Here is an 18,990-nt window from a genome sequence, read left to right as displayed (position 1 = left end):
GAGAGTTGAATGTATTAAAATAGAGGAGCGGATATGCGCTCGGGACACGGGTGGAGAAGAAGACAAGAATCCGGACGGAAATGCCGTCCGCGCTATTAGCATATCATGCTGCTACCGGCGGCGGAAAGGCAAAGCGCGAGACAAACTATTCGGTCGAAGTATTAGCATTCCGATTCGATTTATAGTCCAAACTTTAGCGAATAGGAAATCCCGGCGCTCTCTTTAACCCAGAGACACGTATCTCGCGCATGTGCCGCGCTGAGACTGTTCTTGCCGAGCTTACAACTCGTTAAACTTTCACTATATGTAACCACAGCTCTGTTATAACAAAATGGAACTTTTGCCTCAATAGAATAAGAACCGCTACCTTCGAGATATTGGGATTCGAAATCGACTGCAATATTCAGTATGAATTGTGCAAATGAATGTAACTCTGTTAATATACTCCTGCGCTCCCCATGATTTACGCAGAGGGCCAATTCGTGGATTTTGCGGCATAAATACGTACGTAGGATAATTCAGTTTCGAAATAATTTAGAGGTCTGATATTACTAAATTTTTAATCGGGGATTTTTGCATCTTTCTAAAGATGAAAAAAAACCGTATAAAAAAAAGAATATCTTTCAGCTACATTTCGCATAGAATACGGATTTTGAAATCAGAAATGGATCTTTAGGAGTGCTTTGTTGTATGTCATAAACTTGGTCGACTATATTATTCTGTATATTCCCGAGAGAACATATGGCTAGTTATGAAATAACATTTCGGAGATCTTAATCTCAACTTTGTATTTTTCATTCTGCTGAATTCGTCAGAGCCATTTTATCGATGAGCTATATTTTTCAACGCTATGCATTTCGAATTTATGAGTTTCCGGGGATATAGATATTATCTATCTGGCATCCAGAAGAAAATTGGAAGATGTTTTGAATTCCACACGGTCAAGGAAAATAATTCACCGAAAAGAGAAAGCTAAATAATATTTGCTACGATGAAATATGATTCACAAAATTGCGAAGAATTGATATATGTCTTGCAATAATTTTTACAACGTTCTTGATATAATATTTTATAGAACAGACTAGAAACAATATTATAGAATATTTATTTAATATTAAACTTTTTTTTTCAAATTAGTGACATATATTAAGTGTAGATATGTATTAAGTGTAGAATTTGTTGATTTGCATTTCGAAAATTATATTCTTATCCCATTTTTATTTACGAATTTTGCCAGTGAGAAGTTGCATTTATATGATGTTAATTTACATGTGATTGTAGTGCGCAAGGAGAAGTAGATATAAGACAGGTAAGATTTGTACCGTTGCGTAAGCAATTATAAAGTAAGCAAGCTCTTAACGCGGTTTATAATTTCACGAGTAATCATATTATCGCAAGAGATGGCGGAACATAGTGTGCACAGAATAAAATTTACATATCTCCCTACGTGCCATTCGCAGAATACGCGCATTTACAACAATGCAGACATTGTTTCCGTCGTAATTATGCAAGGTGTTACACTATTCCGGAGCAATCTACATGATATGCGAGACTGCATTAAGGGCACTATTTGCGGATCAAAGTATTTGCATAATATCTAATTTCTTCAAACACAATTACTTTTGAAATAATTGCTTATAAAAATTTAAATTAAACGAGACAAGTATTCCATTACAGAGAACAAAAATAAAATATTAAACAGACGCACTCATACACACATTGCTCGGTGAAAGACGATAATTTATTTTGAAACATATATTTTTTAATAAAATCTAAATCTTGAATGATAATGATGTTTGCATGTAAAATAATTTTAATTGCATTTATCACGCCGACATTTGCAAATTCTCTAATTACAATCTAATTATCGATTGTATTATTTAGTTAAATTTGGTTTTAGTTAGTGCGTTATGGAATACTTGGCCGTTATCGTGAATGTCCGCGTAGGAAATAATTACGCTCGGTAATTAAATGCACGTTAATGGTGATCGTACGTTTAATGCGTAACATTCAATCTCCTCTTCAACGAGAATTAACGTTTCCACCACGGGATATATCGCTGATACACGAACGTTTAATCTTGCACAAGCACTTTGGCAGTAACAAGCAATTGCACAGTTCGACGATTTTGTTCACTTTTGTTCCTTTAGTACATTATTACTATATAATTGAAATTTTTCCTATTACAATATATATACGTTTTTGATTTTATTTTGATTCAACAATTATAATTTTAATAGTGAAAATGCACTAGTGAAAATTTTGTTTTAAATGTTTGAAAAGACAGTCATAAAAAGAATTAAACGTGCTTATAATTCAGTAATGTAAATGTAGCATAGAAATTTGTTCGTGAATGTTCTTTTTTTATTACGTGTCATTAATTTCTGACAAAATGCCAGCTGAGATATAATTTTTGAAGTCTCTCGCGAACAGTTTGCCTCTGTTGAGTTTCTTTCCGCTACATCACCGCCGTGGAATATTTTCTGACGTCGGAAATGAGCGTTTTCATCGGAGTCTTCCTGCGGGGTTTCAGATAAATAAATATTCACGCCTGTAATTAATTTTTGCATAAATCATTCTTAAATTACCAGCAAACGATCAGAGTAGGTAGAATTAATACTTGTTCTTTAGTGTTTATTTTTATTTTACTGAACGGGGATAACCGCCGTTGGCGGTTCATACGCGCGCCGTTCTTATCGTGCCACTGGGTGGTTACACGCGAACTCTTGTTGCCGAGAGTTCCTCTTAGTGAGCCCGCGAGGAAAAAAATAAAATAAAGTCTCATAAACGCTGTTCTGAAAGACATTATAGCTGTTGGTTATGGCGCACGCCGCATCTCGGGAAAGGGATTTTAAGCGGAAAATGCTTTTCCACCGTGAATACGGAAACCGGCACCTCGGCACACAGAGGATTATAACGTCTCCCGCAGGTGCAATCTCCTTGCAAAAATCTATCTTTTCCACGCTGCAGGAAACATGTGCTATAATACTTAAGAGGGACTCCTGGTGTTTTCCGTCTGCTTTCTATGAAATTAGGAATTGCATTATACTCGTTGAAATGCTTCACTGCCAGAAACGTTTAATATGCTAACAGCGAAATTTTAAATTACATTGTACATGCTAATATCATGCTAATATTTTGCGATGTACACAGATAAATATGGAAGGCGTAAACATGCGCGAGGAAATATAAAGTAAATTTAAACTCATTAATAGTTCGAGAGAGTGGATTGGTCTATTTTCATGAACAAAATTCAATTTGCGTGCCAAGAACGGTGCAACACATTTAATCGAGCTGTATGCAAGTATTGCAAGTTACCGTGTACTGTGTGAAACGATTTTCTTCTGGTACATTAAAACGTGTCCCAAGGCGTTGTACTGATATAATACGAGTACCTATAATCGCAGGTTCTTCCTTTCAGGAATTTCTTAAGTGAATTTTCTATCTCTCGAAATAAAACAATTACATACGTATTCTGAATGTATCAATTAAAAAAAAAAAAAAAAAAACTACGAGAAGTATGCGTAAGAAATACAAGAAATTAATAACAATAAAACATTATTGTATTCCATATGTCTTTGTTTTAACAATAGTTGATTGAAAAAGATAGCAGAATTGGTGATAAAGTAAAAAATGTTTTAAAATGATAATCGTTTATTAATTTCAATAAAAATTATGACTTCAAAACATAATAACGCAGTGTAAGATTTATCACGTCTTTGAAGCGTGCATCACATCGTGGTAAAGAACGATAAAATAAAGTTGACGAAAATGTAGCGTTAATGATATTGAAAAAGATTGAACGAAGGAAAAAGGTAGACAAGGAAATTATCGAGATAATCCACGACGCGGAAAGCCGCAGATTCAATGTAAAGTCTCCATTCAGATTTCTCATCTGATTCATTTCATCTCGTTATCCCGCGATAAGTAGGAGCGAAATGAGGTGAAAAACGAACAAGATAGGATGAAGAAATTGAAGGTGGCTTTAGAATCCTTCCGTTGCTCGGTGACCGTGCGGTATCCTCGTGAATTTCAAGTGACCCGTTAGATTTGACATAGCGGTCTGGGCATTATCCAAGCGATTTAATTCCTCGTGTGCATCTATTCAACTCGACGACTGATTGCGAGTGATCGTCATTAAAAACTTCAATTATTTTCAAACTTTAAAAGCGAGTTTCTTTTTTTAAATTATTAAACTATTCTATCGTTATTATTAGACTATTGATTCTCAAATTGTTTTTAAGAAAATCTCTATACTCTAAACAAATTATGGTTTTAATTAAGACTGCAAGTATTATAGTGAGTAATTTTGGGATTTATTATTACAGAGATGTAAATTTTCGTATGTATGTGAATTAACAGCTTGCATAAAATTAATTTCTAGTGTTTGTAAATGAAATGTAAAGCAAATTGCACAAGCGAATAGATATGTGTAAAATTACGCTAAATTCACTCGTACATGCAATTTATTTCATTGCAACGCTAGCAATTAATTTTACCTGTAAGCTGCAAATTTGTGTGGAAATTTATTCTTGTAACAGTCCTAAAAATTGCATATATAATAATAGTTGAAATTTTATACTAATTTTTCGACAGACAATTTATTGCCGACATCATTATTCTGCCACGGCAGTCAAAGTTGCTTTATTTACATTTATCGTAGCGTGATACGTGTTACTTTAACAGTTACTCAAATAGCAATCTCCACTGTTGTATACTTTCTTTGCTACTATAAAATGACCATTGAAACTATTGGACGGCTCCGCCTTTGATACACAGTCCGCGACTTTGCACTCAGCCATAGTACCTCACGTCGATTCGATTTTGATTCCAGTAAGTGGTTGCTACAGAACGTGAAAGAGTTCTAGAAATGTTCATAAAACTGCAGTAATTGTAAGATAGATATATAACATATTAAAAATGCGAATAGATATATGTAAAATTATTCTAAATCAATATCTTCTTAGTTAAAAATAATTTGGCACGGTGAATTATTTACAACGCACGCGACAGCTAAATAAGATCATTCTCGGGTGCTTTCCGTTTTTCTGCTCGTTCAAAAAATGTTATTTGAAGAGAAGCTTTGGAGCACTTCGCCAATAAGACGGTGGATTAGTTTGTTTCTCCAAACTGTAGTGTTGCCTTTCGGTTTTAACCCGCAACCTATCATCGGCGAAATTCTGTTCCAACAGCCGTGCATCCCAAGGGAACTGTAGCAAGTTGGTCTGAAAACTGGATGATATCCAATAACGTCGAGGATATAAGAACCCCGCATATAAGAAAGTCGTAGCGACACGGAGCTATCGGAAAATGTTATCGTTGTGCCAATAAGAGCAATGCGATGAATCTAACAAACATCGGACATGCAATAATTTTATTAGAATACGCGAACAATATGCTGAGCGATGTAAATATCTTTTCTATCAGAATATTTTGATTTTTTTATATTTTACATACTTCTGTCATAGCCGAAAAATTTACGCAGCATTGTTAATTTTATATAATGATATCGTGACATCGTGACATCTAGAGCTAGCGTGATTAATTGCATGCATTTGTTTCGGTGCTTGTCGACAAATTCGGACACAAGGGCCTCCGTTTTTGTTCCTTTCGAGTAAGTAGGGCTGCTCTCCTTTCTTTTCTTTCGTGTGGGATCTCACATATCGGCGCGGAATACCTTTAGAAGACATTCCCGCATCTATTGACCTACATCGACGCCACGGTAAAAAAGACAGAATGATATAGGCACAGCCGGATGGCATGTTACTTACAAATAACTCGGTTCCAATATTTTCCATTAACAATAGTGGCCATCGGACGGCCAAAGTTTTCTCACAAACTTAAAGTCGCGATTTTTTTCACACACAAACTTGTCCCGTCGATTGATCGAAGCGCTATGACAGAAATACAACTGATATAACGGTGAAATAAGACGACGCGATTTGACGATGCAGTGATATAAAATACTCGATTTTTAGTACTTCGAAAACCGCTAAAAAGTTGTTGCCGCGAGAGAAGTAGGTCACAGTGACATCCCGCGTAAAATAAAAAGAGATTGTGATACGTGACAAGTTCCACTTCATCTTAATGAAAATTTATTTGCGTTAGAAGCAAAAAACTCGCCGAGTCACTGGTTTAAAATTATACAAAAAATTGTTCTTTTATCAAATTTATTAATTTAAATCTTTCTGCATATTTTTGCTTTAAAATTAATGCTTTTAAAAAATAGCAAATATTTAAAAACAAATATAAGTATGTATATTTATTCAATTCATTATTAAAATACTTTATCAAATTAAAACAGTAAATTACTGCACAAAAAACATATGTGCAGGTACAGTACAGGATATAACTTCAGCATTTCTAATTTCTCATTTGTTTGTTCGGACACAGTTACAAATATGTACGCGCCAATAAAAACACCGTCAACTTTGCTGTTTTATAACAACAGTTGCAAGTTTTTTTTCACGACATTATTGCAGTAGCGTTGACAATAAACTCTAGAAACATTATGAGAAAAGGAAAAATGAGTTTATACTGCTTGACCTGAAGTATGTATTACAGAGAGACACGTCTGCTGTAATATTTCTCAATCCTTTTTACATTTTTTCCCCCGCTTTTAAATTACGACTTTGCAGTCAACGCGGCGCGAGATACAGCAGTTGTGACGCTGTCCTAAATTTCGCCACGTCGACAGAGTCCCGATGTTCAATAGTTTTTGAACGACGCTAATATCCGCGACAATTTGTTCGGAAGACGTGAGCGCACTCGTTTCGGCTCGCAACCGCTGTTCCGAAGCATCGTGCGTCCGAATAATCGATTCGACTGATTCATTAATATCGTAAACTTGCCCGCTGTCGACGACGGTCAACGGACGTTGACCATGACATAAAGCACGAACGCCGCCCACGGGAAGTGGTTCCCGAGCATCAGGACTCGTGGTTAGGAGGGGGGGGGGGGGGAATTCCCGCCCGCCCTCGTCCTGTAATTTTCCCGTTCTCTGACTTCGTGTCGCACACTTAATCCATTTTGTCTCGAGATCCTGCCTAGTCGGAAAATATTGGCGACAAGAGCGAGGAAAACTTAACGATTCACGAATTCTTGACTGATTACCGTTTTGGAGCGCGAAAACACGCCGCAATAATGCGAAGGAAGGGGGAGGCTGGGACGAGACAATGCGCGATCTTTAAATCTCATGATTTTCCTTCTCGGATGTGCCAGGTTCGTGCTGTAATCGTTAGAATGACGTGTCGCGCGAACCAGGAATTTATCGATGTGCGGCTAATGCGCCATTACCTCGTGTGCGCGCGAGGGAAATCGCCTAGAAGACGCGCGGGCGAAATTTCTTGGCGACGGCATAGCAGAAATAGCATAGACGACCGCTTTGGAGACCGTCACTTGAACTGGGTTAATGATCGCAACGAGATGATTTATAATGATTAAGCCATCGCGCGCGTTTACGGTACTAGAGGGGTGATTTTTCAATGCTTCGGGGACAGTAGATTAGGCAAAGCTATAATTTTTAATATCGTTTCTTTTGGCCTGCGTAAAAATACTAAAAGCTCTAAAGATGTGATCTAAATTTCACGAAAATAATGTCTATGGGATGACTTAGCGTTCTCGTCGGTTTTCATCCTAACGACAGGTCGTTTGATAAATTTGGAATCGATTTTTCGCACAGTGAATTTCCAGGAATTTGTCACAAGACTTTAATATCGCGTGTGGAATTATCGTGATAATAATAATAATATAAAGTTTTTAAAGATAAAAATCGATTATAGATTGCGTGCTACGCATTTCCCTTAAAACTCGATGTCTTTATTACTTCGTCGTCAACATTGCTATTGTCAATTGAACGATACAAAAATCAAAGTGAATTGAATTGACCCTTGAGATTTATCATTAAACGCACCGTTTACCAGGAAACGGCACAAGTTTCTTTGGGAACGCTTTCTCCCAGGATCTCTGATTGACTTAATCAGTGCGCCTTTAATTTTCTCGATTTACTTAGGTCTTAAACGCTCAGAGCTTGGCGACAGAGCTTTGGAGAACGAGCGAGACGACTTACGACGTCGAAACTGGAACCCAGAGCATAGACAGAAGTGAAGTAGAATTATTGGACTCGAAGTTAGTTTCAAGGGATTCTTACCGTCGCGGAACTAAAATCGCCAGCGATTTGAGACTTTTGAAGAATACTGCTATTCTCATTTTTAAGGGGACTTTCAACCAAGAGAAAGTATTACAATATATAAAGATGTAAATTTGTTAAAAATTTATTTTGTCAGAATTTATTTTAGCGAACAAAATTTTAAGCAGCACTTCTATTTTACGTTCTCATAAAGAAGGCATATTAACGCGATAAATGGATGCTTCCTTTGTCTCCTTCGTGCTTCTTGTCGATGGCGTAAGATCGCTAAATACAAACGGCCGAATGCGACCAAAAAAAAGGTCAAGTGCACCAGCGAGAACAAGGTTGGAACTCTTTGGCCTCCTCGCAGGATGACTCTGGCTAATGTCAAGATAAATGCGATTTCCTGGAAGTGGGATGGGGGCGCGGGGCAAGGGTGACGCGGGGACGCAAGAAGAAAAATATTGTTTGCCACGAAAACTGGGGCGCACATCCTGAAGGAGGACGCTGGCGGTGGTTCGACCGCGAAGGCGTCACGCTGGTGGCCGCGGGACGAGGCGGGAGGGAGCGAAGAGCAGAGGAAGCCAAAAGCGCGTCGGCTCTCGTGTCGAAGGAGCTTGCCAAAATTTCCAAGGCTTAAGGTTCGTTTTTAGAGCGGAATTAAGAGGAGGAAGCTTTTAGAATAGGTTTCGGTTACTTAACCGGGTCACAGAGATTCTTGCATGACTTCAGGGAGAAGCACGGCGAAGTCCGCAACACGCGATCCCTTTCTCAATGTATCTTCAGTAGCAGACATTATCACTAATTTGAGAAAATATTTTGATACATTGTTCTGTGCTCCTTTCCATGGAGATTCTTGCATTTGCTTATCCGTCTTGTCTGTCCACGAATTGAAAACAACTATAAAGCAAGCTATTTAATAAAGAGATCAAAGAGATTCCGGCAAACGTCTTACGTACGTGCAATTTCCTCAAAAAATCTGTGTTTAATAAGTCTGGCGAAGAAAGTTTGATGCTTCTCAGAATGCTCCGTACTTATTTACGCGAAATTGAAAATAGGAAATATGAAAAGTTTGCCGCTGCGAAGTTTTACGCTCTTAATAGCCATCAAATTCGCTTCGTAGTAGCTGCACTAATGCAAATATCAAGTTTACCTCAGAATATGCGAACAGTTCGATCATTATCACTCTGCTCGCCGCGCGGCAATTATTCTAGAAACATTCCCGATTATTCATACGACCCTCCCATTCTCCGTTGAGAATCTTGAGAATACACGGCGATCCTCCGAATTCCGTTTATTCGGAGGACCATGGCAGCGTTCGTGTTCACATCTCATGTCGGTATTGTCCAGCTTTCGCGACTATTTTCGAAATTGGCGGATCGGCGGCGAGTGGAGTCGCCGTCGCTGTTGCGATCGCTCAATGTCCAGCATAGCATAGCTTCGGACCAATGAGACCGATTTCGGGAGCTCGTTATCGTGGATGAATTCAATGCATCGCGTACGACAACGAGCGACAGCGAATTCAAGCGACGCCGGCTCAGCGTTCTGACCATCTATCTTGCTTCGGACGGTTGTCCTCCCGGTAATGCCGAAGATATCGGTCCAAGGAGCCACCGGTGCGGGTGCTATCAGCGGAAACTGCGCGTCTTTCTGAGCGCTGCGGATATCGCTTGGTTTTCGGTCACTTCTCCAACGACTAACAATGCAGTCTCATTATCAGATCGAAGAGATCGATCCATCGCGTATTCGTGTTTTTAGATTAGACATCGGATACGATACAGATTTAATAAGATGTTACGACAACTCACGGTTGCAGGGAGATTTAGTTGAGAAAATAAGACAATGTATTTCCGCAGGGTACAGTTTCATTCTGATAATCGTTCAACCAAGCACTTTGGAGATTATACTTTAAACTTATAAAACCGTTACTTCTTTTCATTTGATTTGATAAAACAATTTTGTTATTAATGCATCTCTGTAATAATAAATATTAATCGCGCTTTTATTTCTTGATAAATAATGAGATATTTTTAGTTATAATATGTGAAGTGTTTAATATGTTTATGTTTCTACTTTGCGAAGTAATTTATTACATAAGCAATTAGCTGGATAGCTTAAGACATTTGGCTTTCATTAATTGCATCTATATATTTTACTTGGACAGGCGGTATTCCGTTCGACCTCCAGCATTGAGAGCACTTTCACATCATCCCCTTACGATACTCTCATACTGCCTTTGGCGGAGGTCTCTGTGACCTCGAAAAGAAGCGACCGATATTCGGCGTCCCCGCTTTAAGAAATATGTCAATGGTACGATTAATCGATCTTTCTTCATGCCAACTGTCCTCAAATTCGCGTTCGTCAGTCGCGAAATGCCTTCCGTGCAAATTTACCGTGTTTCAACAAATTGTAACAAATTAGCAAACTAGTCTGAGAGTTGCAACTTGTCCTTTTGCGAGAATGTACGAGAAATCTTGGTAAACTCTTGTATAAAGTTCCTTGGCATATTTGCTTGCAAGCTTTATAATTTCATTGCATAATTTGCCGGAAAACACGAGTTTCAATGCAAACGGTGAGCAATAAAGCATATAGTTTCAAACATACCCGCTAAAAATTTTATTTTATATTATTTCTTTTCAACAATCAATAGCCGACTTAATATTAGTATTAACAAAAGTATTCGTATTGGCATAAATTTGATTTTAAAATAAAAAATTTTAAATTAATTTTTTTTTAATAAGTTTTTTCTTTTTATTATTCTGTTATGTTTTGTTATTGGTGTTTTTATATAGAAAAAATGAAACGAAAAATGAAATAGCTGGTAAACAAGATCGTTTCGAGATTACATCTTTATTAAATGTCACGCGTAAAAACGATGAATAATATTTAATTTCCAGAGTGCCAGTCTCGCGAAATGCATGTTGCGAGGTAATCTTTTTACTCCACATCTTTATAATCCGATGGTATTGTTGTTTTACATTTCTCGAGATTGCTTTGTCAACCGTGTTGCCAAGCGAGACTAACGTCAGTTTATACATATCAAAGCGCGTAAACTTAACTTACCCTTTCTATGTGGCCACCGCTAACGACCTCCGGCGTGTTAACGCAGACCACTCTTTTCAAGCGTAGTTTGTTAACGTGGAAGGCCGATCCGTAGCAGTACATCAACACCATCGTCGTCGGGAAATAAAAACAGCAACATGCCAGGATTCTGCAAGAGAAAATACGATAAAGAGCATTTTCCGGTCCAGAAGAGTAGCAATTAGCGCATTATACACGAGTTGACGCATAAAGTGATGCATTAAAGACGATCAACGCGCGCGGACGCGATGAAATTATGCAAGGAAATCCGCGAAATCCTGCAATACGAGTGTAAAGTTTACTAGCGCTGTACCAAAACTGTCGTATTTATAGTGAGTTAGAAAATTTTGTGATGCTTCCGCTCTTTTTGATATGAATGAATGCGATAATGTGTTTCACGGTTTAACTTTATATGCCAAGCACAAATTATCTCAAGTTTCTTTTATTTGACTTTCACAGTTAATAAAAAGTTGATTTCTACTCAAATTAACGCGGCGAAAGAATTTCCGAGTTGTCAGCGCGATAAAAGCTTTACGACAATTCGGACAGACGGTCTTTCGTATTTAGCACCGGGTTTGATCAGACGTTATCAGTTGGGAACATTAGACGCGGATATTGCTATCTTTCACGGTTGATCGCCTCGGGGGCAACTCCGAGACGATCGGCCGTCCTCAACATTAAATTGTAATTGTCCGCAATTGGTCACCGACCAATGTCGGCGAACAAACGCCGTGGGCAAGATCGTGAAACATCGGTCTTATCACCGGCCTTTGCCGCAGGGATACCTAAGAGACGCTCTAGCGAAGAAAGGGTCGCAGGCGAGAAGGCCAGACCCGTTGAAGTAGTATCCGCCTCGGGGGAGCACGAGTACCCCGAAAATCGCCACGCTCGCTATCCAGGTGGCCGACATCACTGCCACGCAACCCTGCCGCATGTAATACTGTGTCAACATAGACAGAAAACGATCACTATTTCTCACCGAAACGCCAAGCACGTTATGGATTTGGTATACATTGTGTGCGCATATATTCTATATGTTCGTTTGTGTATTTTTATCGGTCAGTGTGAGAGTTTGTTTGCACACACTCCGCATTTCACAACGTAGTATATCATGGGTTGTTTACTCTAACGATTATCCTGTGCCGTTTTTATCGGAAATCTCAGAGCGGGCATTGCAAATCTCCAATCGGGCATGTTTCGACACGGCACAATCTAATATCGGTGTATGCAATAAGTAAATACACCAATATATGCTCGCGAACGTACGAACGTGTTGCGCCATTTTACATTTTGGGCGAAACAAATGTGTGCAAACAGTCCTCGTGTGTAATATAAATGTATTATGTTGTAAATATTGATATAAAATATAAACATGAACACAGCACGCACAAAATTTTGACTCAAGTATACATATCTAAAATTAAATATTTATTAAACAAAAAAGGATAAAAAACAGAAATTTTTTAAATATATGTCATATAACTTTAGTATAGTTGAATTTGCAAAACATTTCTGCTCAAAATTCAAAGTTTTACTGGTAAAAATTAGTTATTGTTTAAAGATATCGATTATTCAGTCCCGTGTTTTTAAGGACATTGCACCTTTAGTGAAATCATCTTTCCACTTGATCAAATCTCTCAGCAAGTACAAAAACCTCTGCAGACTAGTTTTATCGACGGTCCATTTTTATGGCACAAATCCTGTGTGTTAAGTATTATCGAGATCAGGTGAACCTCGTTTTGACCTCGAAGAACGATCAATGGATACTCGATCCTATACTATCCCTTGTGTAATAAGAACCAAATACTTGTGCAACGTCTTCTTTTTCTTTGTTGTTATAAATATAAAATTCACTTTTAACTTTGAGAAATATTATTAGAAAAATGTAACAATGTGTTAAAAAAGCGAATTAAAATGCATGAGATTAATAATAATTTATTAACGCATACAATTTTTCGAGAGAGAGCAAATTTTTAAAAACAATTGAATATTTATAACTTGCAATGTGTGTGTTGTTTCATATTATATTATCAATTAATATTGCAAGAATTATGCAATTACATGATAATGGCAGATCTAATCGTGAATAATACTTAAAGAAACGCTGAAACTGTTATACATAAATAATAAAATTGTAATACAAACGCCATTCTAGATTTTATGAGATGCATAAAATTTATGAAATGCATTTTGAATCGAGCTACTGAATTGTGAATTCCTGGAAATGCTATCAAAGATTATCGATTCGCATGAATATTGTAAGAGTTGATATTTATTACGCATTATAAGCACTGGTTATAAAGAGATATATTATAAAGAAGTAAAAATAAAATTATTGTACACTTTGAACTAAATATAAACTGTATACAGTTGAATATTGCCAATATGAGTAAAGTAATAATAAAGCTAAAGTAATGCAAAGTCCTATTTTTGAATTAATATAATACAAAACAGTAAACGTGAAAGGAATGCACTAATCAGGGATAAGATTTTGTCTTATTAATTTGTTCCGCAAAATTATAATATCGTAAATTATTAAATAAAAAATTATTGTTATTTTTAAAAAAGTATAGAATACTATAGCAATTATTAAGATTTAAAAAAATTAAAACAAAAAATATCAAAAGAAATCTGACAAAAAATGAGAAAGCTACTACTGTAATCAAGATGAAAGAGAGAGAAAAACATCAAGCTGAAATCAAAATCGATGAGAAGCAACAGCTTCTATCAATCAGATGTAAAAAAAGTCGCAGAGGCGAGAACTGCTAGAATTCGATGAGCGGCTGAACATCCGATAGGCGGAAAATTACGGAATAAATGGAAGACATGACTCAGCGATTCGTCAGATCTTTTTCTTTTATTTTTGATTTTTACACGTTTCGTTCCCTTTCTCGTTTTAGCAATTGTGCAAATAGCAATTCTATTATAGCTCCGCGCTGTACCGTCCGATATATTTATCGTGATGAAAAGAATAAAATTAAGACACGTTAACCGAACTTGCACAAAATAGTATATCAGCAACAGTCAAAATTTGAATAGTATTTTAAACTTAATTCAAATTTAACAAAAAGTATTTTGTGAAATTTTTGTTAACATTTTAACATCAATTCTATGTAGGTACATTTTTCAAGTATAGAAAAGGATCTGGAAAGTAAAAATTATTATCCAATAAATTACAGTGGTATTAAGAAAACGTAGGTGGCTCGCGTGTTTTCAAAAACGAGAGGAGAATTATAAGAACGACGGGCGATATATTAAAGGATAAATAAAAAAGTTCGTGAGGGTGGCGCGGTCTGGGAAACCGCATTCTTCGAAGAGTCGGTGACTTCGTCGGTGCGATATCAAATACGCGTATAGAACAGTTCAGAATTATACCATCCATCCCTTCTCATTTACGCGGAGTGCGCGCGAATAAATAATTTCCCTCCCGACGTTTCTGCGAAATACCCTTAAAGCAATTAGCAGTCAAAGCAATCTTAGTCAGCGTTAACTTTACCTTGTTCCATCTAGGATTAAATCATTTCTTCCTAACTGCTTGGAAGTTAGGAGTATGATAATTTTGAACCGTTCTGTATACCTGTCTTTACTATACGTGTATAAATTGCATCCTGGTTACGCGATTCATTGCTACAGGCGCGGGATTGGCGAGATACGTGGTGGGTGAATGAGAGCTCGCACTGCGGCACTTTGCATTCTGATGTGCTTTTAAATCTCCCCGAAATTCATTTCGGCGCTTAAGCCAGGGTAAACCGACGTGCGCCGGAGCTTCGACAAACGGCGGTGTGAAAACCGCAGGTATGTTACGATCCCGCACGAAAGGATCTCGCTAATATCACTCGCAAACTTCGCGAAAGTTGCCTTTAGACGAACCGCCGACCCAATCGCTTTTGTTACCGTCATTCGGAAAGCAATGGAAAATTACTGAATTATAACCTGCGGTAATCGACACACCCGAAAGTTGCAAAGGCAATCTAATGTTGTAGATTAGACGAGCTTTCCGACGCGTTCAGTTAAGCTAGTAGTTTCTACGAACTTTATTTTTCACTAAACTTTAAAAAAACTCAAAGTGGTTATGCGATGCTTTATGTAAATTATAACATGTAAAATGTGTGTAAGAGAATAATAAGGAAAGAAATCAATATAAATATTAAGATATAATCCTTTGTGAAACTTAAACTTTACAGTTTTAATAGAAAAAAATATAGGCCATTTCTTCAGATATTTTCTTCCATTTTTAGTTTTATTTAAAAAGCATCAAACATTAAAATATAAATATCAATACTACACTTTTTTCTAAAAAAATAAGGAAAATATATAATATTTTATTCAGTACTATGGAAATCGATGTATGTTTATATAATTTACGCACTTTTTCACTATACTGCCAAAACAGAAGTGTTCGTTACTATTTTTATTTTGATTTTGTTTGAAAAACGTGAGATAACCTAGAGTCCGTAGAGACTAAGAGATTATTTTTTTAAATAAAATTTTTATTCTTTTCTGTTAAGCTTCCAATCTTTTTTAATATCCATTTCAATGAATGGCTCACGTATCTGTATTTGACGTACCACCACACACGCTCATAACTGAATAATATATAATAGATACCGGATTAAAAAAGATATATGCTTTACGGACGTAGATCTCTCTCTCTTTCTCTCTTTCTCTCTCTCTCTCTCTCTCTCTCTCTCTCTCTCTTTTTCTCTCTCGTATCGATATTTTACCGGTATTAAACTTTCAAAGGTAACATGTAACGAGAAATATTTTCATCCTTCAAACTTATGATTACGAGCGATGAATAATATCGTTTGGATTCTCGTATCTTACTTATGAATAAAATGATTGTGATATGTAACGAGAAATATTTTTATTCTTCAAATTCCTGAATATAAATATCGCTTAGACTCTCATGTTATATTCATGGGTGAAATGAATGTGCCAATAGCTGATTCGAAATGTATTCTATTCTCTCACAAATTCAAAAGAATGGGACAAGTTTTACTAATAGCTGTCATTTTCACTCAGCGGCAACTATTTTAATCTAAAACGATAGTCATCTGCAGAATCAACTGTTCCAGCGTTTCACCTAGATATTGTATTTAAGAGCGAATCTGATTGTCGATAGGTTGAACGAATTGATAGATTAATTAGGAAAATGAATTCCGCAAATGTTTGAAACAGGTGATACCGGTTGGTATAAAATTCCGTTAGAGATAGTCGCAAAGAGATTGTATTCGGCTCTACTTCGGCTATAGGTGGAATAAGAAAGTGATTGCTGAAGGAAAATCTTTAGATATTATTTAACAGAATATAATTTTTAGTACGCGATAATATAATATATAATGATAATGAATTCACAATTACTTCTCTCGATCGAGAATAGTTAAAAACGTGTCATTTTATCGCGATGTGAGTAGATGGAATTTTTAATATATTAGTGCGCACTTCACTTTTTACGAATAAATAAAATTTCGGAAAATTTATTATTAAAATAGAGAGCAGATATTTGATGAAATATAATAAATAACTCATAATGAAATTTCAGAAAAATTGCAATTTGCAATATTAACATATTGTCAATAAGAAATGTGTAAGACAGGTTGAATTAACGAATAAATATAGACAGTTAATGACTTACCCTTTTAGAAGAGTGCTTGTGATAGCGGTGAGGATGCAGCATGCAAACGTAACGGTCGATTGCCATGCAGACGAGGATTACGGCGCTCTGTTGCGTCAAAGCGCCTCTAAGAAGTGCCTGGAACAGTAAAAGTTTCCGAAAGAGCAAACGAGATTCTTCGGGTGTCGTCCCGTCAGTCTTTTCAAATAAAATAACTTATAACTTCCTGGAAAAGTACATGGCTCGACGAACAACGAGACGAGTCGTCGTGTTGGATAAGCGGCAAGTTTTGATGAGCCGAGAGGACGTCGAAAAAATCAACTGTATTTTTTTTTGTAAACGAAGACTTTATAATTACATTCTGACAGTTACGTTTTGTAGAAATCGCCAGTTACACGTTTCTCGATTTGCTTAAAGAAAGTAAGAAGAACAGACTCTACACTTCTCGAATTAACTAATTAATCAATTATTTAATTTTTAATTAAATGCAAAATTATTATTAATTTTCTACGAACATAGAGAATTAATAATAATTTTGCATTTAATTAAAAATTAAATAATTGATTAATTAGTTAATTTGAGAAGTGTACGTTCTGTCTGTATGAAATTATATTCAACAATTAATGAAGTACAGCCTGCTGTAAAATTTATCAAAATTATTAGGATTTGTCGTCTATTGACGAAGGTTTGCGGTTCACCATCTGTGTCACAGCTATGCGGTAATAGAATTCGCATGAGGATCATTGTTATTTAGATTTAATGGATAGAAGTGGAATTCCATCACGTAATTATTCGTTGTAGAGAAATATTTGATTGGCTTAATTAATATCATGACGTTGTCGATTATTTACGTCTGTATCTCATGTTCACGGTGGCACAATTACACACGATCTCGTCGTATGAGGAATCGTTTGTGAGCTACATAAAGCTGGTTCCGAGTTGGTGCCGTAATTAAATGTCACGCTTGAATAAAAAGGACCACATTCATCACGACGCATGTTGCTTTCGCATCGTTGTATTTATCTGTCTGCGAATTTTAGTCTGCGATTAAACTGTATGACGTAATTTTTATATCCCGCATATGCTAACAGTACAAAATTGAATTAACACACGTTAATTGCGGTGAAATTGTAGAATATGATTTTGCAGGTTCCAGAAATTAATAACAAACGTTATCATTAGCAACGAAATACAGACGGTTTATATAATTTAATTTCTCGGATTTTCTGTGGTATAATAATAGCTACTGTTTTCAAAAGTAAAATTACGAGATAATTAAAATACAATTAAATAACTAGCGTAACTTTGAATTATATATTATAATATTTTAATTAAGCACAAAAACAAGTTATCCTTTTTTGTTACGAGTTCAAGAAAAAATTAAGATATTTACCAGAAGATAAACTTTACGAGTGGTGTTTGAAAAAATACAATTATGTACATATTTAGCAGTTGTGTTTCTTTATATTGCGCAAATATTGCTCGAGATGGCCAATACGTAGGTAGTATCGATTACAGCGCGATACAAGGTCACTTGTATTCATAACTCGGTCCTCGAACAGATGTTGGCAAACAGTCTAATTCGTTCGCCAAACGTACATGCATTACCTGAAACAAGCTATCAATCGAATGAACAAACTATCAGTAGGATCATCACCGGCTCTTCCATTTAATTGAAACCCTTTTGCGACAGGAGAATTGCAATTGCGACTGCAGAAATATTTGTATTATGAAAACCGTACAGATTACAGATGGACAAAAATTTATATATGCATCAAGATTTTATTTATATTCAGAGAGCTATTTATATACATGAAACAAGTTTATAAAAATTTAACGTTTTGTCGTTTCTTGCTGAAGCTGAGAGGAACGAAAGAAAAGTGCAACGCGTTTTCTCAAGGAAACGTCAATATAACGCATGTCCGCCTATGACATACACACGCTGAGCCACGTATTGAGCAATTTCGTAGCTATCTACTGACACTATCAGCTGTCGTACTGACCCGATACATTGGACTGCTTTGAAGCGGGACAGTTGGTATGTAACGAGATGTACACTATCGAGATGCGAGACACGTTCTAACCGGCAGAAGCTTACCGAGGAAAGCGAGGGAGAGACAGAGGCAGAAATAGGCGTGATTCGATCTCTGGGAAAAGAAAACGG

General features: G+C 36.5%; 2 protein-coding genes across 2 annotated transcripts in view; one reads left to right on the top strand and one right to left on the bottom strand.

The window, feature by feature from the left end:
• The window catches only part of prom (prominin), a 77,022-nt gene that overhangs the window by 4,807 nt on the left and 53,225 nt on the right, over positions 1–18,990 (top strand). The gene's annotated exons all lie outside the window — the stretch shown is intronic.
• Positions 1–18,990, bottom strand: part of LOC105671736 (trace amine-associated receptor 9) — a 61,573-nt gene that overhangs the window by 11,969 nt on the left and 30,614 nt on the right. Inside the window, exons 6-8 of the mRNA XM_012366153.2 lie at positions 16,848–16,964; positions 11,995–12,149; positions 11,192–11,339 (exon numbers count right to left, since the gene is read on the bottom strand). Of these exons, the coding sequence (XP_012221576.1) occupies positions 11,192–11,339; positions 11,995–12,149; positions 16,848–16,964 (420 nt within the window). The remainder of the gene's footprint in view (positions 1–11,191; positions 11,340–11,994; positions 12,150–16,847; positions 16,965–18,990) is intronic.

Source organism: Linepithema humile, chromosome 4, assembly GCF_040581485.1.
Source record: "Linepithema humile isolate Giens D197 chromosome 4, Lhum_UNIL_v1.0, whole genome shotgun sequence".
Taxonomy (NCBI): domain Eukaryota; kingdom Metazoa; phylum Arthropoda; class Insecta; order Hymenoptera; family Formicidae; genus Linepithema; species Linepithema humile.
The sequence above is the reverse complement of the archived record's forward strand: the minus strand, read 5'-3'. Positions and strand labels throughout refer to the sequence as shown.